General features: G+C 45.2%; 1 protein-coding gene across 2 annotated transcripts; it reads left to right on the plus strand.

The window, feature by feature from the left end:
* The first annotated feature begins 316 nt into the window (after window positions 1–316).
* Window positions 317–11806, plus strand: LOC106595301 (protein kinase C and casein kinase substrate in neurons protein 3). Of its 2 annotated transcripts, XM_045720210.2 has the most exons (10): window positions 317–680; window positions 4190–4257; window positions 8510–8666; window positions 8799–9034; window positions 9239–9394; window positions 9492–9667; window positions 9973–10093; window positions 10388–10467; window positions 10706–10785; window positions 10942–11806. In XM_045720210.2, the coding sequence occupies exons 2-10, from the start codon at window positions 4198–4200 to the stop codon at window positions 11049–11051; spliced, it is 1176 nt and encodes a 391-aa protein (XP_045576166.1). In that variant the 5' UTR covers window positions 317–680; window positions 4190–4197; the 3' UTR covers window positions 11052–11806. The 2 variants fall into 2 exon arrangements, with proteins under 2 accessions (XP_045576166.1, XP_045576167.1); XM_045720211.2 differs by lacking the exon at window positions 10706–10785.
* Window positions 11807–22962: the final 11156 nt, after the last annotated feature.

Raw genomic sequence — 22962 nt, forward strand, 5'->3', positions numbered from 1 at the left:
CCCAAACACCCTTGGGGAATGTATAGAGGAGAGGCAAGGGGGACGTGTAGGGGGTGGAATTTTGTTCTTCTTATCTTTGACTATATAATATGTGTTTCTGTGGCTTGTGTAGTGGTATTTAACAACATACAGTTATATGACAAAACCTTAGGCTCTATATAGCACACATATACAGTGCTCTGTAACAGTCCTAGTCAAAGGTTGCTACCCCAGACCACATACACACCAAAAACACTGCACACTTTATTAACACTCCATGGAGAGAGGTAGAGCAAGGGTAGGAGTGAGAGAGAGAGAGGGAGAAAGAGAAAGAGAAAGAGGGAAAGAGAGCAGAAGTGGGAGGGGTGCTGTCCAGTGGTGTGGTACAGAGAGACAGAGAATTAGTTTTCTGCAGCTGTTTTGAAGAGAGAGAGGGAACGGAGAAAGCGGGTGAGGGAGGAGAGAGGGGAAAAAGACAGCCAACTCATCCGACACTGACAGTGTGCCAAAGAAAGGGAAGAAGAGGGAGCAAAAGCACGGTAAAAGGAGTGGAAGAGAGAGGAGAGAACTACGGGAAAAACTGAGCAGGCTAAGGGGAGAGACAGAAGGGGAGGGAGAGAGGAGGGTGGAGAGAAACTTAACCCAGAAAAGAAGAGCAAGTTAAAACAGTGAGGCCACCAGCAGCAGTGAACGAGTGAGAGGTAAGACACTTTTCCATGTATTTCACTCTAACCTCAGATTTCTCTGGCTGAATTCAAACTTCATTAAGACCTGATACACGGATAGTTTGCTGTACAAGTCTATTTTTGTAGTATGAATTCATATGTTGCTATATATTTCCTCTAGGCGTGGGTGTATGTACTGAGTTATGTGTGACAGCCAAAACGGGGGACAGGGGGAGGAGAGAGAGTGTATGCCAGAGGGGGTGATGGGTACTGTGGTGGGGGAAGAGAGGGTAGACAGGGGGTGAGAGAGTTGGCAGTGGGAGTATGTGCCAGGCTTCAGCATTTCAATAAGTTTCAGAAGATTTACCCTTTCTGCTTTCTCTTGGGGTAGGCTATTGCAAAAGTGTTGGACTCCTCCAGAGATTTCTAATAGTTTGACTTGGACAGCACACAGGCATTTCAGATTTTTTGCATGGTCTGTGATCAATTCAAATCTATGCCAGTAGATAGTAAGTGAGATATTATTTAAATAATACCTTGATTTGGTATGCTCTTATCACTATCTGTACTGATCGGTGTCCTTCACTAGAAAAACTAATAATTGGTTTAGCAGTCACAGAGGATATATGGATTTAGCCGTCCATCTCAAAGGAATGAAGGGATACCTCTCATTCTTAGAGATTATCAACAGAGAAACAACCATTGATAGTTCTTCATCGTGTTCTTCCTCGTGGTCTTCCTCGTGCTAAAATAAAGGTTGAATAAAATAAAGGTTACATTTTAAAATATTCCCAGCATGCTTTAGCCCTGCCCAGAGGGAGAGGATCCAGTGAGGGAACAGGAAAAGGGGTCAAAGATTAAGAAGGAAATTATTCATTATATATCTGGCCTCCTGTATAGTGAGAGGGAACAAAATACTTTGTGAGTTGTGTCATCTTCCTGCAGACAGACAGACAGACAGACAGACAGACAGACAGACAGACAGACAGACAGACAGACAGACAGACAGACAGACAGACAGACAGACAGACAGACAGACAGACAGACAGACAGACAGACAGAGCGAGCGAGAGAGACAGAAAGGATCCACACTTTCATCACAGACCCTCAGTGGAGATGGAGAATCATGTGATAACCCATGAATAGAGGCAGATCCAGAAGAATCACTGGATCTGATAGTGGGTCTGACTGAGGGTGGGAGAGATAGAGATATCTGGAAAACAGGCAGAGAAAGATTAGTCTTGTGACAGAGTGGGATTCGTTACATTCCCTGTAAAATGCCTTGAGAGAGGTTTTATTGTAAGCTGTTTGGGATCATGTGGGTTTGTCTCTCTAGTTTATATTTGTGTCACTGAGCATGTGAGTCTGTCTGCAGGGCCGCCTCTAGCCTTTTGGGGATTTGTTTTGCAGTTTTAAAGCAAATTTCCTGCAATTCTACACATTTTGTAAAGACGTATGCCATGTTAATATGATATCTTAATGGGAATGACTAACAAAATCAATGGGGCCCCCCTGGAGTTCAGGGCCCCTGGACACGTGCCCTACGTGTTTAGATAGCTGGCTAGACTAACTACCTATTAAACAAATTGTTAGCTGACATGGCTAATGGAGTGACTGTCAGTGACTGACATAACAAGAGAACAGTGGAGGCTGGTGGGAGGAGCTGTAGGAGGACGGGCTCATTGTAGGAGGACGTCCTCCTATAGCTCCTCCCACAAGCCTCCTCTGCAGCAGAAAAACTGCTGATGTACAACCACATTTAGAAATTGTACCTGGTGTATTCTTACTCTCTATAGTAGGTTTAGACAATTCAATTTTTTGGGGTCGTGCCCGCTAGCGGCCGAGGGCCCTAAGAAACCTCTTATGTCGCTGGAACCGGCACTGTCTGTCTGAGTGCGTGTCTGTAGATTTAGGAGCATGTGAGTTTGTGTGTGTGTCCATGTTTTAATGTTTTCTCTAGGGCGAGAGGGGAAGACAAGCCCATCAGCAGAGACACAGAGAGGGAGAGAGTAGGGAGACAGGGACAGTGGGGTGACCTTTACCCCCTGTTTATTTTGGGATGGCTCAAGTTTCAAAGCTGGGAATTGTGGGAGAGGGCATTCCATCCTTGCTGGTAGACCCAGGCCTCTGAGTATCTGTTTTACTGTATTATACTGATACTGTACCACGCCAGAATAACTCCCTCTCACCTACTGCTAGTTATCAGTCTACCCTGTACACTGTAGAAATTATACTTTGCTTATGCAACACATTTGTCCAATTCTACACTGTAACGGAAAACTGTAATTTATGCGGTAATTTGGGGTATTATCAACAACAACAAATTTGTGGGCAGAGAAATAATTGCTGTATTTCTAATGGTATTGTAATTCCAAACCACAGAATACAGTACCATACCGTATCTTTGGAGCACCAAAAACCTTTTGACCACTAGTGGGTGCACGGTATTGTTGTTTCGGGCTCATTACCATATTGTGAGGCGTGCCTTGTAAGATGCTATATTTGTTGCACCCGTGAGTGAGAATGCTGGACCAATTTAACTCCTATGTGGTTACAATGCCTCATCAATTTAAAATGTATAGGGGACAGATTGGAATGGCAGCAAGTTGTAGCCCTTTCCTGCAGTCAATGACCAAAGTGCTCTCTCTGGCTTTATGGGTGGAATGTTATCAATATGTTTCATAATATGCTAATTTATCAAGATCATTTTATTTTTAAGCAACGAAAATACAGTGTTTCTATGTCAAACAGTTTTGTTATATTTCAGTCTTCTGTGATTTACGTTTTAAACATTTCAACTCTATATCTGACATGGCACAGGTTTCTTCTTGTTTTTAAGCCCATAACCATGTGAGTGAGGTTATACTTTTGTTTCAAAGTAGATTTGTTTAAGACTACCATGTGTGACCCTGATTTAGCCCACTGCAGTAAAAGGTTAAACCTTAAATTTGTTGAGCATTTTGCCATGTCCTTGGTCTGTTTTGCTCTGTGGTTTCAGCCAGTTTGGAAGCCTTTGTTAAGGCCTCCGGAAGTGCACGTGATATAAAACACCAGAAATATGTGTAAACACTTTGCATACTGCAGCAGCCAACCTGCTTGCACCAATCCCTTGTAATTACAGAACAATACTGTGAAATATAAACCCCACCCCTCAGTGAATTTCATTCATTCACAGTTGAAGTGTACTGGCTTTGATACCGTATTTATATTACAGTAGGTATACTACAGTATACTACAATATACTACAATATGAAACACAGAATTTTACTTATGACTGAGCTGCCTGTAAGTTACTGTCAAATTCACAGCAAGGCCTTTACAGTGTATCTTCTTATCTGTCCAGTTTTATTTATACATGTAACAATCTCTTGAATAAACTTTACTGTGTAGGAAAATAATTATCTCCGACTTTCTAAACCAAACTGGTCTTCATGGATTTCCATCATTGTATTCAACTGACCACCTGGGTGGTGTAAATGTATGTTGAGAGGTGCACAGAATGTTGAAGGACATAAATGATTTCACTATATATTTTCCTGTTTCAGTGGACAGGATGTCGACTCTCCCTCCTGAGGTTGCCTCTGAAGATGCCACCAAACAGAGCTTCTGGATGGTGAGTGTGTGTGTGTGTGTGTGTGCACAGAGAGATGGAGTGAGAGAGATGGAGAAAGAAGTGGAGAGGGGGAAGAAACAGACCGGAAAACACAGCAGCACTTAGCCTCAGGATGTCTTGATAACCTTGTACAAGAGATTCCCGTGACAGACAAAACAGTATTGCTGCTCATAGGTCAGTGTGTACAAGGCCTCTCTATCACACTAGGCTGGCTATATGTTGTTTAGCTTCAGATAAATGAAGTTCTGCTTCCCTTTTAGCTGGGACATCATCCCATCATTCACCCACCTCTTTACAGACGTATCCTAATCCTTACAACGTTATTACCTGTTAATAAACAACTCTGAAATGGATTATGACAACTTAATAATACATCATATATGCCATTTAGCAGACGATTTTATCCAAACCAACTTACAGTCATGCGTCCATGCATTTTACATATGGGTTGTTGGATGCTTAAGATTTGTATTTAGTTGCAGTGTACAGTGAAGTACTTAAGCTCCGAGCTCCAACAGTGCAGGTGTGAATGAAAAAATAAAAAATAATAATACTGATAAATACTGATGAATATAAATGTCTATTGGGGTCCATAGAGGGAGCAGATAACTAATATGTTTCTCAAATGAAACATATATTTGTTTTTAACCATCCTCCATAATGCTCATATCATGATAGGCTGATAAATGTGCTATGGCTATAGGATAGGTTGGTTTGGCTTCTATGCTCCACCAATTGGCTAGTTGCAGCTCCATCCGACTGATCAGTGTCTGCTTCTTCTCTTCCTGTTTGCTGGCCTCCTGGTCATTGCCCCACTTTCATCTCCCCTCTCTCTCTGTAATTTGGGCTCCCTCCTGTTGTGTTGGATGTGTTTCCAGCCCAGTTCCTCTTAGTGCTGTTCTCTGGCCCTCCTCTTCTGGCTGCTGCCTGTCATTGTGAAGTGTTGGGTTGAATATGTGCTCTGGCTCTTATTATGGAGTATAATGGTTGTGTTGTCATAGTTGTTACTAGTTAAGTTCTGTAGAGTGTGTAGAATAGCCATCACTGGAGTGACAGTCCACTGTACTGTCTGATTGATTTGAGTTTATAGGTTAACTTTGTTGTTTCCCCAGCATTTCACATTGTTCTAATTCTGCCTGTTATGTACACAACTATGCAGCCATTTGATTGCTCTACTGTGTTGGTATGTACATGAAATGTGATTTGTTACAGAGAACCATGTCTGATCTCTGATGACTTGTTTTCTGTGATATACTGTAGTGGCTGTCTCGGCCTTTGTGATTGGTTGGCTGCGGCTAGTTCTAGAGCAGTGCTGTTGGCTTTGGGCAAGATTCCTCAGCTGTTTTCACTTAATTCTCAGAGTCAGTAGAAACCACAACATACACAAAGAGAGAGGGAGGGAACGGGAAGAGGATGACCTAAAGGAGAGACAATTACATAGATATTGTTTGGAAACGTGCCAAGGTGTGTGTATGTATGAGAGAAAGAGAGTGAAAGAGCGAGAGAGAGAGCGAGAGAGCGCGAGAGAGAGAGAGAAAGAAAATGAATAAAAGTGATCAAACTGAAGCAGAGGGGTGAAAATAGAGCCAGGAAAATAATGGAGCGTTTTCCAAACTCCACATCCACAAACACAACTCTGGTAATGTCATTACCCTCAGTGAATTATCCACTGTTACTCCATCACTCCCTTTTTATCTGTCCTTTTACTGGCCTGTCTATGGGCCTGTTTTCATCTGTCCTTTTACTGGCCTGTCTATGGGCCTGTTTTCATCTGTCCTTTTACTGGCCTGTCTATGGGCCTGTTTTTATCTGTCCTTTTACTGGCCTGTCTATGGGCCTGTTTTTCATCTGTCCTTTTACTGGCCTGTCTATGGGCCTGTTTTCATCTGTCCTTTTACTGGCCTGTCTATGGGCCTGTTGTCATCTGTCCTTTTACTGGCCTGTCTATGGGCCTGTTTTCATCTGTCCTTTTACTGGCCTGTCTATGGGCCTGTTTTTCATCTGTCCTTTTACTGGCCTGTCTATGGGCCTGTTTTTTCATCTGTCCTTTTACTGGCCTGTCTATGGGCCTGTTTCCATCTGTCCTTTTACTGGCCTGTCTATGGGCCTGTTTCATCTGTCCTTTTACTGGCCTGTCTATGGGCCTGTTTTTCATCTGTCCTTTTACTGGCCTGTCTATGGGCCTGTTTTCATCTGTCCTTTTACTGGCCTGTCTATGGGCCTGTTTTTAATCTGTCCTTTTACTGGCCTGTCTATGGGCCTGTTTTCATCTGTCCTTTTACTGGCCTGTCTATGGGCCTTTTTTCATCTGTCCTTTTACTGGCCTGTCTATGGCCCTTTTTCATCTGTCCTTTTACTGGCCTGTCTATGGGCCTGTATTTCATCTGTCCTTTTACTGGCCTGTCTATGGGCCTGTTTTTATCTGTCCTTTTACTGGCCTGTCTATGGGCCTGTTGTCATCTGTCCTTTTACTGGCCTGTCTATGGGCCTGTTTTTCATCTGTCCTTTTACTGGCCTGTCTATGGGCCTGTTGTCATCTGTCCTTTTACTGGCCTGTCTATGGGCCTGTTTTCATCTGTCCTTTTACTGGCCTGTCTATGGGCCTGTTTTCATCTGTCCTTTTACTGGCCTGTCTATGGGCCTGTTGTCATCTGTCCTTTTACTGGCCTGTCTATGGGCCTGTTTTTATCTGTCCTTTTACTGGCCTGTCTATGGGCCTGTTTTTTCATCTGTCCTTTTACTGGCCTGTCTATGGGCCTGTTTTTATCTGTCCTTTTACTGGCCTGTCTATGGGCCTGTTTTCATCTGTCCTTTTACTGGCCTGTCTATGGGCCTTTTTTCATCTGTCCTTTTACTGGCCTGTCTATGGGCCTGTTTTCATCTGTCCTTTTACTGGCCTGTCTATGGGCCTGCTTTCATCTGTCCTTTTACTGGCCTGTCTATGGGCCTGTTTTTATCTGTCCTTTTACTGGCCTGTCTATGGGCCTGTTTTCATCTGTCCTTTTACTGGCCTGTCTATGGGCCTGTTTTTATCTGTCCTTTTACTGGCCTGTCTATGGGCCTGTTTTCATCTGTCCTTTTACTGGCCTGTCTATGGGCCTGTTTGCATCTGTCCTTTTACTGGCCTGTCTATGGGCCTGTTGTCATCTGTCCTTTTACTGGCCTGTCTATGGGCCTGTTTTTATCTGTCCTTTTACTGGCCTGTCTATGGGCCTGTTTTCATCTGTCCTTTTACTGGCCTGTCTATGGGCCTGTTTCCATCTGTCCTTTTACTGGCCTGTCTATGGGCCTGTTTTGCATCTGTCCTTTCACTGGCCTGTATATGGGCCTGTTTTTCATCTGTCCTTTTACTGGCCTGTCTATGGGCCTGTTTTCATCTGTCCTTTTACTGGCCTGTCTATGGGCCTGTTTTCATCTGTCCTTTTACTGGCCTGTCTATGGGCCTGTTTTTCATCTGTCCTTTTACTGGCCTGTCTATGGGCCTGTTTTCATCTGTCCTTTTACTGGCCTGTCTATGGGCCTGTTTTCATCTGTCCTTTTACTGGCCTGTCTATGGGCCTTTTTGCATCTGTCCTTTTACTGGCCTGTCTATGGGCCTGTTTGCATCTGTCCTTTTACTGGCCTGTCTATGGGCCTGTTTTTTCATCTGTCCTTTTACTGGCCTGTCTATGGGCCTGTTTTTCATCTGTCCTTTTACTGGCCTGTCTATGGGCCTGTTTTTTCATCTGTCCTTTTACTGGCCTGTCTATGGGCCAGTTTTTATCTGTCCTTTTACTGGCCTGTCTATGGGCCTGTTTTCATCTGTCCTTTTACTGGCCTGTCTATGGGCCTGTTGTTCATCTGTCCTTTTACTGGCCTGTCTATGGGCCTGTTGTTCATCTGTCCTTTTACTGGCCTGTCTATGGGCCTGTTGGCATCTGTCCTTTTACTGGCCTGTCTATGGGCCTGTTTTCACCAGCCACACCCCATGGTGCCTTCATTAGGCTTTTACAGAAACCTCAAAACATTAAAATGACTTGTCTAAAGGAAAACAGATTGACGTTAGGATGAGAACAGGTTACAGGTCATGGTGTTGAGAGGGAACAGTAAAATTGTTATTTAACTGAAAAGAACTTGACTATCCGTGTTAATATCCATTGCTACATTACTACTGTACGTCCAATCTCAAACTTTTCCCTCCCCCTCCTCGTCCTTGTTCCCTCCCTCCCCCCCTCCCCCCCTCCCTCCCTCCCTCCCCCCTCCCTCTCCCTAGCCTGGGAACTACCAGCGCACGGTGAAGCGCACGGAGGATGCCTTCCAGGCGTGTAATGACATCGTGCTGTGCTTCCAGGAGAGAGCCCGTGTGGAAAGGCAGTACGCTCAGCAGCTCAGCGAGTGGAGCAACAAGTGGAAGCCCCTGGTGGACTCCAGTGAGTACTGCAGCTGAAGAGATTTACTGTTTGCTCACTATGTTTCCTGTTGATACTGTATACCCATCCACTCTCTCTCTCTCTCTCTCTCTCTCTCTCTTCATCCCTCTCTCTGCTCTCCTCCCTCTACAGGCCCGCTATATGGATCCCTCCTGACGGCGTGGCAGTGTTTCCTCTCCTCCGCCGACCGTCTCGCCGCCCTGCACTCGTCCGTGTGTCGCTCCCTGGTTTCGGAGGACGGGGACCGGGTCAGGACCTGGCAGAAAGAGAGCTTCCATAAGAAGCTCTTTGGAGGCTTCAAGGAGTCCCAGGACTTTGGGACTGGCTTCGCACGTGCTCAGAAGCCCTGGGCCAAACGGCTGAAGAAGGTTAGAATACTGTAAATGAAAGAGAGGTCTCTCTAAGACACTATGAATCACCACTTTGAATGGACAATCCCTACTGAGAAATTCCCAGACTCAAAGATCATACCTTTATATAGGGTAGGGCGGAGGTAAATGACTAGTAGGGGTTTGTATGGGAGTCTTCATTCAGTCACTAATATGTCAGCGTTACCTTATGCCCCTCCTCAGCTGGACAAAGCCAGGAGTGCATTCCATAAAGTGCAGCGTAAGGAGCAGACTGCCAGGGACCGGGAGGTCCACGCCAAGGGCAACCCTGACGTGGCCATCGAGAAACAGAGGAAGATTCAGGAGGAAAGAGAGATGGCTCAGCAGGAGACGGAGAAAGTAAGTGATAGACAGTAAGAGAATGAAGGAGAGAAGTGAATGTGCGAGTCTGTGTTTGTAATAATGTGTAACTCTCCCTCCAATGCGACACCCACAGGTGCGAGCCCGCTATGAGAAGGTTCTGGAGGAGGTGACCCGCTATGCCCCTCGCTACATGGAGGAGATGGAGTGTATTTTTGACCAATCACAGGAGGAGGAGAGGAAGAGGATCAGCTTCCTCAAACAGGCCTTCCTGTCCGTCCACAGACACCTGGACGTCACCAACAACGAGAGGTAGGCTACACCTGCAGCCAGTCTGTTACTATTATGGTGTGTGTGGGTGTGTTTGTTGTAGTTGTGTAAATGTCTTTATCTCATCTCTCACTCTCCATTTCTGTCACGCCCCATTCTCTTAACCCCCCTCTCTATCATTCCCCCTCTCTCCCTCCCTCCCCCTCTCCTTCCCTCCCTCCCTCCCCCTCTCTCCCTCCCTCCCTCCCCATACTACCCTTCTCTCTCCCTCCCTCCCCCTCTCTCCCTCCCTCCCCCTCTCTCCCTCCCCCCCTCTCTCCCTCCCCCTCTCTCCTCCTCTCTCCCAGTGTGAAGGCTGTGTATAATGAGCTCCACAACACTCTGATGGCCATCAATGAGCAGGACGACCTGCGCTGGTGGAAGAACACCCACGGACCGGGCATGCCCACCGACTGGCCTCAGTTCCAGGTGCAACACACACACATGCACACACAGACACAGCGGGCTAATGGAAGTTAATGGGGCCTAATATAGTGTACTGTAATATGGATTGATGTAGACTTCGGCCCTGTGTTATTGTCAGAGTTAGTCTAATGTAGTGAACAGTGTTACAAGCTAATGCAGCAGACTGTATAACAGTAGCACATGGTCCAACATACTGAGAATAACAACAATGTGACCAGTATTACAGTCTCTGGAGGCTAATATACTGGACTGGTCTGCCTTGTTGTACAATGGGGTCTAATGAAACGTCTCTTTCAGGAGTGGACGCCAGAAAAGAAAAGCAAAAAAGGGAAGAAAGAGAAAGAGGTAGCGTCACAGCAAGGCACCATAGAGAGGAGGTAAACATGTCTCCACCTGTCTGTCTTTATTGATTCCTCCTACAGTACAACTCTATCTCAGTGATGTGAAGTAGTTAGAGGAATTTACGTTACAGTCTTAGTATGATACAGGAGACGTAGTACTCACTTCCCATCTCATTATGATGAATCATATAGTTCAGATACTGACTGATGGGTTAATTGCTTGTAGTTAGGGTTAGTGTATGGTTGATTTACACACTCTCTCTCTCTCTCTCAGTGTAATGATCGGAGGAGTTAAGGTCAGGGCTCTCTATGACTATGATGGACAGGAGACAGATGAGCTCTCCTTTAAAGCAGGTAGGCCTTCACGCTGTACTTGTCTGTGTGTAAGAGAGAGAGAGAGAGAGAGAGAGGAGAGAGAGAGAGAGAGAGAGAGAGAGAGAGAGAGAGAGAGAGAGAGTCTATGGTACTCTGTTACTGAATGATATATAATGGCCATCCTCTCCCCTCCAGGTGAGGAGTTTCTGAAGACTGAGGATGAGGATGACCAGGGCTGGTGTAGAGGGATGAAGGATGGAGGGAGAGAGGGACTCTACCCAGCCAACTATGTAGAGACGGTGTAGTTACACCACTATGTTTGTAAAAAGAAATAGATAGAATGAAAATGAAAGTGACTCATTTTGATAAGAAACATTGTGTCTGAAATGATCCTCAGCTGATGTTTACTGTGTACTGTTCCTTAATGAATCCAGGCTGCATCACATCCGGCCGTGATTGGGAGTCCCACAGGGCGGCGCACAATTGGCCCAGCGTCGTCCAGGTTAGGGTTTGGCCAGGGTATGCCGTCAATGTATATAAGAATTTGTTCTTAACTGACTTGCCTAGTTAAATAAAGGTAAAACATTTTTTATGAATAAATAAATAATAATAAATGAAAAAAGTGTCCATGCTATCTGCAGGAAAGCTTTCATCCAAAGAGAATACACTATAGGGATATGATAGCTCTGAATGAACTTTTGGCATACCTACACAGCATCAAATATCCTGGTTTTTTTCTCTTTTAAATATGTTGGAAAATGTTTAATATATTTACCTGAGACACCTATATGAAAGCTATATGATGTATGATGCCTTTTTTGTACAATATGAGAGATGCGATGCTGATTCTATAGGTACATACATGTACTGTACATGTCACCACTTGATGCTGAAGCCATACTGTATGTTTGCTGTTCTTATAGCGCTAAACTCACCTGTTCGCTTTAGTGAAACATGTATTTATGTAGAAATAAGGGCTTATCACAGTGCTTAGACAGGCTTTAATCAGTGATTATTATGAACGGAGTGAAACTTTGACAATAAACACAATTCATCAATACCTGTAGCCTTATCAGTAATAGTATGAGCAGCAAAGTCTCCTGTAGCCTGTGTGTGTTATACGAGTACAATGTGACAGGATTGGGATCTCCTCTCAGAGGGACTGTGATAGATCTCCTCTCAGAGGGACTGTAATAGATCTCCTCTCAGAGGGACTGTAATAGATCTCCTCTCAGAGGGACTGTAATAGATCTCCTCTCAGAGGGACTGTAATACATCTCCTCTCAGAGGGACTGTAATACATCTCCTCTCAGAGGGACTGTAATAGATCTCCTCTCAGAGGGACTGTAATAGATCTCCTCTCAGAGGGACTGTAATAGATCTCCTCTCAGAGGGACTGTAATAGATCTCCTCTCAGAGGGACTGTAATAGATCTCCTCTCAGAGGGACTGTAATAGATCTCCTCTCAGAGGGACAGTAATAGATCTCCTCTCAGAGGGACTGTAATAGATCTCCTCTCAGAGGGACTGTAATACATCTCCTCTCAGAGGGACTGTAATAGATCTCCTCTCAGAGGGACTGTAATAGATCTCCTCTCAGAGGGACTGTAATAGATCTCCTCTCAGAGGGACTGTAATAGATCTCCTCTCAGAGGGACTGTGATAGATCTCCTCTCAGAGGGACTGTAATAGATCTCCTCTCAGAGGGACTGTAATAGATCTCCTCTCAGAGGGACTGTAATAGATCTCCTCTCAGAGGGACTGTAATAGATCTCCTCTCAGAGGGACTGTAATAGATCTCCTCTCAGAGGGACTGTAATAGATCTCCTCTCAGAGGGACTGTGATAGATCTCCTCTCAGAGGGACTGTAATAGATCTCCTCTCAGAGGGACTGTAATAGATCTCCTCTCAGAGGGACTGTGATAGATCTCCTCTCAGAGGGACTGTGATACATCTCCTCTCAGAGGGACTGTAATAGATCTCCTCTCAGAGGGACTGTAATAGATCTCCTCTCAGAGGGACTGTAATAGATCTCCTCTCAGAGGGACTGTGATAGATCTCCTCTCAGAGGGACAGTGATAGATCTCCTCTCAGAGGGACTGTGATAGATCTCCTCTCAGAGGGACTGTGATAGATCTCCTCTCAGAGGGACTGTGATAGATCTCCTCTCAGAGGGACAGTAATAGATCTCCTCTCAGAGGGACTGTAATAGATCTCCTCTCAGAGGGACTGTAATAGATCTCCTCTCAGAGGGACTGTAATAGATCTCCTCTCAGAGGGACTGTAATAGATCTCCTCTCAGAGGGACTGTAATAGATCTCCTCTCAGAGGGACTGTAATAGATCTCCTCTCAGAGGGACTGTGATAGATCTCCTCTCAGAGGGACTGTGATAGATCTCCTGTCAGAGGGACTGTAATAGATCTCCTCTCAGAGGGACTGTAATAGATCTCCTCTCAGAGGGACTGTAATAGATCTCCTCTCAGAGGGACTGTGATAGATCTCCTCTCAGAGGGACAGTAATAGATCTCCTCTCAGAGGGACTGTAATAGATCTCCTCTCAGAGGGACTGTGATAGATCTCCTCTCAGAGGGACTGTAATAGATCTCCTCTCAGAGGGACTGTGATAGATCTCCTCTCAGAGGGACTGTAATAGATCTCCTCTCAGAGGGACTGTAATAGATCTCCTCTCAGAGGGACTGTAATAGATCTCCTCTCAGAGGGACTGTAATAGATCTCCTCTCAGAGGGACTGTAATAGATCTCCTCTCATATGTGAGTGTGTACTATACATACATGTGTGTATATGTGAGTGTGTACTATACATACATGTGTGTGTATATGTGAGTGTGTACTATACATACATGTGTGTGTATATGTGAGTGTGTACTATACATACATGTGTGTGTATATGTGAGTGTGTACTATACATACGTGTGTCATATGTGAGTGTGTACTATACATACATGTCGTGTATATGTGAGTGTGTACTATACATACATGTGTGTGTATATGTGAGTGTGTACTATACATACATGTGTGTGTATATGTGAGTGTGTACTAGTACATACATGTGTGTGTATATGTGAGTGTGTACTATACATACATGTGCGTGTATATGTGAGTGTGTACTATACATACATGTGTGTGTATATGTGAGTGTGTACTATACATACATGTGTGTGTATATGTGAGTGTGTACTATACATACATGTCGTGTATATGTGAGTGTGTACTATACATACATGTGTGTGTATATGTGAGTGTGTACTATACATACATGTGTGTGTGTATATGTGAGTGTGTACTATACATACATGTCCTGTATATGTGAGTGTGTACTATACATACATGTGTGTGTATATGTGAGTGTGTACTATACATACATGTGTGTGCTATATGTGAGTGTGTACTATACATACATGTGTGTGTATATGTGAGTGTGTACTATACATACATGTGTGTATATGTGAGTGTGTACTATACATACATGTGTGTGTATATGTGAGTGTGTACTATACATACATGTGTGTGTATATGTGAGTGTGTACTATACATACATGTGTGTGTATATGTGAGTGTGTACTATACATACATGTGTGTGTATATGTGAGTGTGTACTATACATACATGTGTGTGTATATGTGAGTGTGTACTATACATACATGTGTGTGTATATGTGAGTGTGTACTATACATGCATGTGTGTGAAAGGTAAGCCTCGGCCCTCATTGTATCTTGTCGTAGTATATTTGAGCCTTTCATACTGTAAGTGCCTTTCTAAAGAATAAAATGAAACAAAACGAATGTTGATAACTTTTGTTGCCAGGTTCTTGGGACAGGAGATGACGAGTGATAACAGATTTAATGATTGTGTTTGTGTTGTTCTACAGTACATACAGTATCTACAGTGTTTATTTACACACACTGAAGAGAACGGCTAAATGTACAGTATATATGTGTGTGTGTATATGTGTGTGTGTTTGAGTGTATGCGCGTGCGTGTGTGAATGTGTGTATACAAGTGCTTGCAGTCGTGTGTGTGTATGTGTGTGTGAATACCATCGGCCTGGGTGTTGAACAGGGCTCTGGAGCATGTTTATGGTGCCACATCAGTGGAGTTGTCAGTCTGAGTGGCAGTCAGACACAGACATCTCTGGCTCCCAAGTGTCTATCACAGACTGTGTCAGAGAGTAGAGCAGAGTAGAGTAGAGTGGAGTAGAGCGGAGTAGAGCAGAGTGGAGTAGAGCAGAGTGCAGTAGAGCAGAGTGGAGTAGAGTGGAGTAGAGCAGAGTGGAGTAGAGTGGAGTAGAGCAGAGTGGAGTAGAGCAGAGTGGAGTAGAGCAGAGTGCAGTAGAGCAGAGTGCAGTAGAGCAGAGTGGAGTAGAGTGGAGTAGAGCAGAGTAGAGCAGAGTGGAGTAGAGCAGAGTGGAGTAGAGTGGAGTAGAGCAGAGTGGAGTAGAGTGGAGTAGAGCAGAGTGGAGTAGAGCAGAGTGGAGTAGAGCAGAGTGCAGTAGAGCAGAGTGCAGTAGAGCAGAGGGCAGTAGAGCGAGGCATCCTGGACCTAGTTCAGGTCAATCGCTTCTCTTCATCTGCCTGTGATGTCACCTCTCTCAGCCAGATGGGAAGTGACATTACCATATGGTCAGAATTCAAACACACCACCCATGGCTCTGGATGTTGATGATTCTGTATTCAAAGGACTGCACATAGTAAGTGGCTCAGCAGTGAAACAAACACATGGTATCATTGTAATGTGATATGGAATTCAACAGAAATAAAAGTTATGCATGTATTATAGGTAAAACATACATGGAATGTCTACTGTATATCTAGAACCATGCCATGATTTGTATGCCACATAGTTTAAAAAGGGTTGATTGGTCAAAATGATACCCCACCTGTATGGGGTCATGTGAGTAGGAAGGATGGGTCAAAATGGCCGTGCTGGTGTGAGGAAACAATGAATTAAATGTTTGTTTAAAACTTGGAAAGTAAAATAGTTGAGTAATTGTGCTGTAAAAACCTGTTCCTTTGAATTATCTTCCTGGGAAAATGAAACCACTGGACGACTCTCATCACCAAGGACTTTCTATCATCACCAATGATACTTCCTTTCATCACCAAGGACTTTCTATCATCACCAATGATACTTCCTTTCATCACCAAGGACTTTCTATCATCACCAATGATACTTCCTTTCATCACCAAGGACTTTCTATCATCACCAATGATACTTCCTTTCATCACCAAGGACTTTCTATCATCACCAATGATACTTCCTTTCATCACCAAGGACTTTCTATCATCACCAATGATACTTCCTTTCATCACCAAGGACTTTCTATCATCACCAATGATACTTCCTTTCATCACCAAGGACTTTCTATCATCACCAATGATACTTCCTTTCATCACCAAGGACTTTCTATCATCACCAATGATACTTCCTTTCATCACCAAGGACTTTCTATCATCACCAATGATACTTCCTTTCATCACCAAGGACTTTCTATCATCACCAATGATACTTCCTTTCATCACCAAGGACTTTCTATCATCACCAATGATACTTCCTTTCATCACCAAGGACTTTCTATCATCACCAATGATACTTCCTTTCATCACCAAAGACTTCCTGATTGTGTTGATTGACTCTCCTGCATTTCCTGTTGGATTTTAATTTCTATTTTTGTGAAATTACTCTCATTTTGGTTTGTGACCTTTGAACTCTAGACTACTGAATTGACAGGTGGCTCGATATAGTAGATAGATAGTTGGCCCTCTCCACACTCCCTCACTGTTTCATTGTGAAGGCAAGCATTATTATTATGCATTATTAGCTTGTGTGTCGTGATGGTTTAGACTTGCACAAATACAGTGTGATAGAAACACAACCTAATGATGCCACTTTGAGGGGCGAAGACGCTTAAAGGGATACTTCATCCAAATGATGACTTCACCTCATCTTACCTCATCTTAAGGGTGCATAGTAGTCCATGGAACCGTAGAGTCAGCTAACCCCAAGGTTACCTTCACCTTGTAGGGATTCAGTTTCTAAGTTCCTGGTAGTCCGACACCCTTGCTATCCAATAAGCTTACCTCTGAGTCTTCATTTGGCCAATCAGTGCACAGCTTATTATCAGCTTGGGGGCACCTCCCTCCTATTCCACAGAGAAAGAATTCAGCAATTTATATTCATTAAGAGAGCTCATTTTATACAGTAAGTGCAATGTCAACACATAACAATTAACACTCACTTGTTTGTCACGGCAATTATGATTGGAAACAGCTCATTTACATGCTAATGGTCCCCTGACATCCATTGAAATTGACGCCAGCGAGCTCTCAAAGACAAACCGGTCAATCGTGTCACCCATTTATCTTAGTCAGGTCAACATGTGGCCAACCACTCTTAGGACATAGTCTCTGCCATCTGTATTTACTATGAAACAGTCAGACATCACATCTCCTGCCACTCACAGCAGTCACCACGAAGACAGTCAATGGAGAGAGTCAGTTTACAGTGGCTTTACCTCCAGTGTCATATCATTATATCATTTTGCTTAGAAGAGTGATTTGATCCGATCCCTAATGATCTCTTCTGTTTGTGTGGATCCTCCTTCTCTCCGTCTCTCTGTCTCTCCGTTTCTCTCTCTGTGTCTCGTTCAAATGAAATTCAACTACACTTAATTAATATCCTACACACACCTAGGTAGAAAGATGCACATGCACCCAGAGACTCATCTGCAGTTCACCAGGCAGCCAACAGAGGGGGCTAAAGGATCAGATTGGCAGCATACAGCAGGCCTGTCTCAAGGAGAAATATGCTCACTGGTGTAGCAGCATATTGGGAAAATGTCTTTATTCCCTCATGTTTCATGTTGTGACAAGCAGAACTTTGGGTTGCCATGGAGAGAGCTGCTGAGAAAAAAACATATTTAAAAGTCCTGGAACTGGTGTTAGTCTGACTCAGTGCATGTCTGTCTGCAGATGAATGAGAATGCAAGATGTTTCCTTGAAGGCAAATCAAACAAATGCATGTTTTTATATTGTGTGTATGCATAATGTTCATATAATGCTGAGTGTATGTTAAAGGGAGAGGGGAGTATGTCAACTATGCTGTGTTAATAATATATCTTCTTTGATACAATTCAGTATAGCAGGGTAAGGTACATAGAACGTGTGTGTGTGTGTGTGTGTGTGTGTGTGTGTGTGTGTGTGTGTGTGTGTATGTGTGGCTGTTGTGTGTCTGTGGGTATCAGTATGTAAACACAGACCGGTGTGTGTAGAAATGACTCACCGTCCCTGTTAGAAAGACACAAGGTAGAGGAGCAGATAAATGTTCTCCCAGCTTGTCAGTCACACAGCACTCCAGATGGGCTCTCACATCCTCCCCTGATCTCTCCCAGAAACACAACCCCCCCCCCAGGGGAGAACCCCAATCCCCCCTACGGCCCACAGGGAGATGAAACCCCCAATCCCCCATACGGCCCACAGGGAGATGAAACCCCCAATCCCTCCTACGGCCCACAGGGAGATGAAACCCCCAATCCCTCCTACGGCCCACAGGGAGATGAAACCCCCAATCCCTCCTACGGCCCACAGGGAGATGAAACCCCCAATCCCCCCTACGGTCCACAGGGAGATGAAACCCCCAATCCCTCCTACGGCCCACAGGGAGATGAAACCCCCAATCCCTCCTACGGCCCACAGGGAGATGAAACCCCCAATCCCTCCTACGGCCCACAGGGAGATGAAACCCCCAATCCCTCCTACGGCCCACAGGGAGATGAAACCCCCAATCCCTCCTACGGCCCACAGGGAGATGAAACCCCCACTCCCTCCTACGGCCCACAGGGAGATGAAACCCCCAATCCCTCCTACGGCCCACAGGGAGATGAAACCCCCAATCCCTCCTACGGCCCACAGGGAGATGAAACCCCCAATCCCTCCTACGGCCCACAGGGAGATGAAACCCCCAATCCCCCCTACGGCCCACAGGGAGATGAAACCCCCAATCCCCCCTACGGTCCACAGGGAGATGAAACCCCCAATCCCTCCTACGGCCCACAGGGAGATGAAACCCCCAATCCCTCCTACGGCCCACAGGGAGATGAAACCCCCACTCCCTCCTACGGCCCACAGGGAGATGAAACCCCCACTCCCTCCTACGGCCCACAGGGAGATGAAACCCCCACTCCCTCCTACGGCCCACAGGGAGATGAAACCCCCACTCCCTCCTACGGCCCACAGGGAGATGGGGAGAACCACAACTCCCTGTTATAGGCCAAGGGAGGATTAACACCAGGGTTGAACATACAGGGTTTGCTGGTAGCTACAGGAAAGGGCAGGGCTGAGTCAGCCAGCCTCAGGAGGGACGACCAGGGGGTGGGCAAGAGGACCAGAAGGTGGGGAAGAGGGCATGCTCACACACGAGGGTCAGCTCAGGAGAAAGGGGGGAGGGCTCTCTGGCTTGTTTGGCCACTGTGTGCATCCATTTTTAATTTTTAAATTGCCCAAAAATAATGAGCAATCAAGAAGATGGTTATTCTAACATTTCAATTAGCCTAATTAAAGAGAGGGCAGCAGGCCACTGAATAGAATGACTAACAGTACGGTGTGTGTGTGTGTGCGCAGTACGTCTGTGTGTGTGTGTGTGTGCAGTTCGTCTGTGTGTGTGTGTGTGTGCAGTACGTCTGTGTGTGTGTGTGTACAGTATGTCTGTGTGTGTGTGTGTGTGTGTGTGTGCAGTACGTCTGTGTGTGTGTGTGTGCAGTACGTCTGTGTGTGTGTGTGTGTGTGTGTGTGTGTGTGTGTCTGTGTGTGTGTGTGTGTGTGTGTGTGTGTGTGTGTGTGTGTGTGTGTGTGTGTGTGTGTGCTGTGCGTGTGTGTGTGTGTGTGTGTGTGTGTGTGTGCAGTACGTCTGTGTGTGTGTGTGTGTGTGTGTGTGTGTGTGTGTGTGTGTGTGTGTGTGTGTGTGTGTGTGTGTGTGTGTGTGTGTGTGCAGTACGTCTGTGTGTGTGTGTGTGTGTGTGTGTGTGTGCAGTACGTCTATGTGTGTGTGTGTGTGTGTGTGTGTGTGTGTGTGTGTGTGCAGTACGTCTGTGTGTGTGTGTGTGTGTGTGTGTGTGTGTGTGTGTGTGTGTGTGTGTGTGTGTGTGTGTGTGTGTGTGTGTGTGTGTGTGTGTGTGTGTGTGTGCAGTACGTCTGTGTGTGTGTGTGTGGGTGCAGTACGTCTGTGTGTGTGTGTGTGTGTGTGTGCAGTACGTCTGTGTGTGTGTGTGTGTGTGTGCAGTACGTCTGTGTGTGTGTGTGTGTGCAGTACGTCTGTGTGTGTGTGTGTGTGTGTGTGTGTGTGTGTGTGTGTGTGCAGTACGTCTGTGTGTGCGTGTGTGTGCAGTACGTCTGTGTGTGTGTGTGTGTGTGTGTGTGTGCAGTACGTCTGTGTGTGCGTGTGTGTGCAGTACGTCTGTGTGTGTGTGTGTGTGTGTGTGTGTGTGTGTGTGTGTGTGTGTGCAGTACGTCTGTGTGTGTGTGTGTGTGTGTGTGTGTGTGTGCAGTACGTCTGTGTGTGCGTGTGTGTGCAGTACGTCTGTGTGTGTGTGTGTGTGTGTGTGTCTGTGGACGTGTTTAATTCTACAAGAAAAGTAAAATAACAAAAATTGGACCAACTGGGGACATTTTGTTATTCCTCACAAAGCCAACTGCTATTTACAGGGGGTTAACGTTTAGAATTAGTGTTAGATTTAGTGTTAGGGTTAGAATTAGGTTTAGGAGCTAGGGATAGGATTAGGGTCAGGGTTAACGTTAGGGTTAGGGTATGGGTTAGGGGTTAGGGAACATTTTGAATGGGACTGAATTGTGTTTCCCCACAAGGTTAGTTATACAAGACTGTGTGTGGGTATGTGTGTGCATATAAATGTGTGTGTGTGTGTGTCTATGTGTGCGTCAGTGTGTTTGAAATACACTCTGAGGGATTGAATTCCTGCATCACCAGTCAGATTGAGAAATTAACCCCTTTCTCCCCAAATCTCTCACTCCATTCATAGCCCAGAACGTAATTTATAACCTCAATACCAACACCAGATCCCAGAACAGATCCTGCCTTCACTCCAGTTTAACAAACAGCATTTACCTTAATCTGTTGCTGATCCTAGAACAGTTGGTTGATAACATCCTGTTTCTCTCTACACCAGACTGAGCCCCAGTAAGGCCCAGGCAGCCATGCAGAAGGGGCTGGCAGTGAGAGAGTGAACTGTAACTTCAACATCTCGTCTGCTCTGACAGTGAGAGAGGTAACTGTAACTTCAGCATCTCGTCTGCTCTGACAGAGAGTTAACTGTAACTTCAGCATCTCGTCTGCTCCGACAGTGAGAGAGTTAACTGTAACTTCAGCATCTCGTCTGCTCCGACAGTGAGAGAGTTAACTGTAACTTCAGCATCTCGTCTGCTCTGACAGTGAGAGAGTTAACTGTAACTTCAGCATCTCGTCTGCTCCGACAGTGAGAGAGTTAACTGTAACTTCAGCATCTCGTCTGCTCTGACAGTGAGAGAGTTAACTGTAATTTCAGCATCTCGTCTGCTCTGACAGTGAGAGAGTGAACTGTAACTTCAGCATCTCGTCTGCTCTGACAGTGAGAGAGTTAACTGTAACTTCAGCATCTCGTCTGCTCTGACAGTGAGAGAGTGAACTGTAACTTCAGCATCTCGTCTGCTCTGACAGTGAGAGAGTTAACTGCAACTTCAGCATCTCGTCTGCTCTGACAGTGAGAGAGTTAACTGTAACTTCAGCATCTCGTCTGCTCTGGCAGTGAGAGAGTTAACTGTAACTTCAGCATCTCGTCTGCTCTGACAGTGAGAGAGTTAACTGTAACTTCAGCATCTCGTCTACTCTGACAGAGAGTTAACTGTATCTTCAGCATCTCGTCTGCTCCGACAGTGAGAGAGTTAACTGTAACTTCAGCATCTTGTCTGCTCTGACAGTGAGAGAGTGAACTGTAACTTCAGCATCTCGTCTGCTCTGACAGTGAGAGAGTTAACTGTAACTTCAGCATCTCATCTACTCTGACAGTGAGAGAGTTAACTGTAACTTCAGCATCTCGTCTGCTCTGACAGTGAGAGAGTTAACTGTAACTTCAGCATCTCGTCTGCTCTGACAGTGAGAGAGTTAACTGTAACTTCAGCATCTCGTCTGCTCTGACAGTGGGAGAGTTAACTGTATCTTCAGCATCTCGTCTACTCTGACAGAGAGTTAACTGTAACCTCAGCATCTCGTCTGCTCCGACAGTGAGAGAGTTAACTGTAACTTCAGCATCTCGTTTGCTCCGACAGTGAGAGAGTTAACTGTAACTTCAGCATCTCGTCTGCTCTGACAGTTAGAGAGTTAACTGTAACTTCAGCATCTCGTCTACTCTGACAGTGAGAGAGTTAACTGTAACTTCAACATCTCGTCTGCTCCGACAGTGAGAGAGTTAACTGTAACTTCAGCATCTCGTCTGCTCCGACAGTGAGAGAGTTAACTGTAACTTCAGCATCTCGTTTGCTCCGACAGTGAGAGAGTTAACTGTAACTTCAGCATCTCGTCTGCTCTGACAGTTAGAGAGTTAACTGTAACTTCAGCATCTCGTCTACTCTGACAGTGAGAGAGTTAACTGTAACTTCAACATCTCGTCTGCTCCGACAGTGAGAGAGTTAACTGTAACTTCAGCATCTCGTCTGCTCCGACAGTGAGATAGTTAACTGTAACTTCAGCATCTCGTCTGCTCTGACAGTGAGAGAGTTAACTGTAACTTCAGCATCTCGTCTGCTCTGACAGTGAGAGAGTTAACTGTAACTTCAGCATCTCGTCTACTCTGACAGAGAGTTAACTGTAACTTCAGCATCTCGTCTACTCTGACAGTGAGAGAGTTAACTGTAACTTCAGCATCTCGTCTGCTCTGACAGTGAGAGAGTTAACTGTAACTTCAACATCTCGTCTGCTCTGACAGTGAGAGAGTTACCTGTAACTTCAGCATCTCGTCTGCTCTGACAGTGAGAGAGTTAACTGTAACTTCAGCATCTCGTCTGCTCTGACAGTGAGAGAGTGAACTGTAACTTCAGCATCTCGTCTGCTCTGACAGTGAGAGAGTTAACTGTAACTTCAGCATCTCGTCTACTCTGACAGTGAGAGAGTGAACTGTAATTTCAGCATCTCGTCTGCTCTGACAGTGAGAGAGTTAA

Source organism: Salmo salar, chromosome 06 (genome assembly GCF_965601325.2).
Source record: "Salmo salar chromosome 06, fSalSal1, whole genome shotgun sequence".
NCBI lineage: Eukaryota > Metazoa > Chordata > Actinopteri > Salmoniformes > Salmonidae > Salmo > Salmo salar.

What these genes read in the sequence shown, in the direction of transcription:
- LOC106595301 (XM_045720210.2), top strand. Translation starts at nt 4,198, where the DNA reads ATGTCGACTCTCCCTCCTGAGGTTGCCTCTGAAGATGCCACCAAACAG. An exon ending in GAAGCCCCTGGTGGACTCCA is followed by an intron (nt 8,667 to 8,798) that starts GTGAGTACTGCA and finishes CTCCCTCTACAG; the next exon opens with GCCCGCTATATGGATCCCTC. An exon ending in CAAGGCACCATAGAGAGGAG is followed by an intron (nt 10,468 to 10,705) that starts GTAAACATGTCT and finishes TCTCTCTCTCAG; the next exon opens with TGTAATGATCGGAGGAGTTA.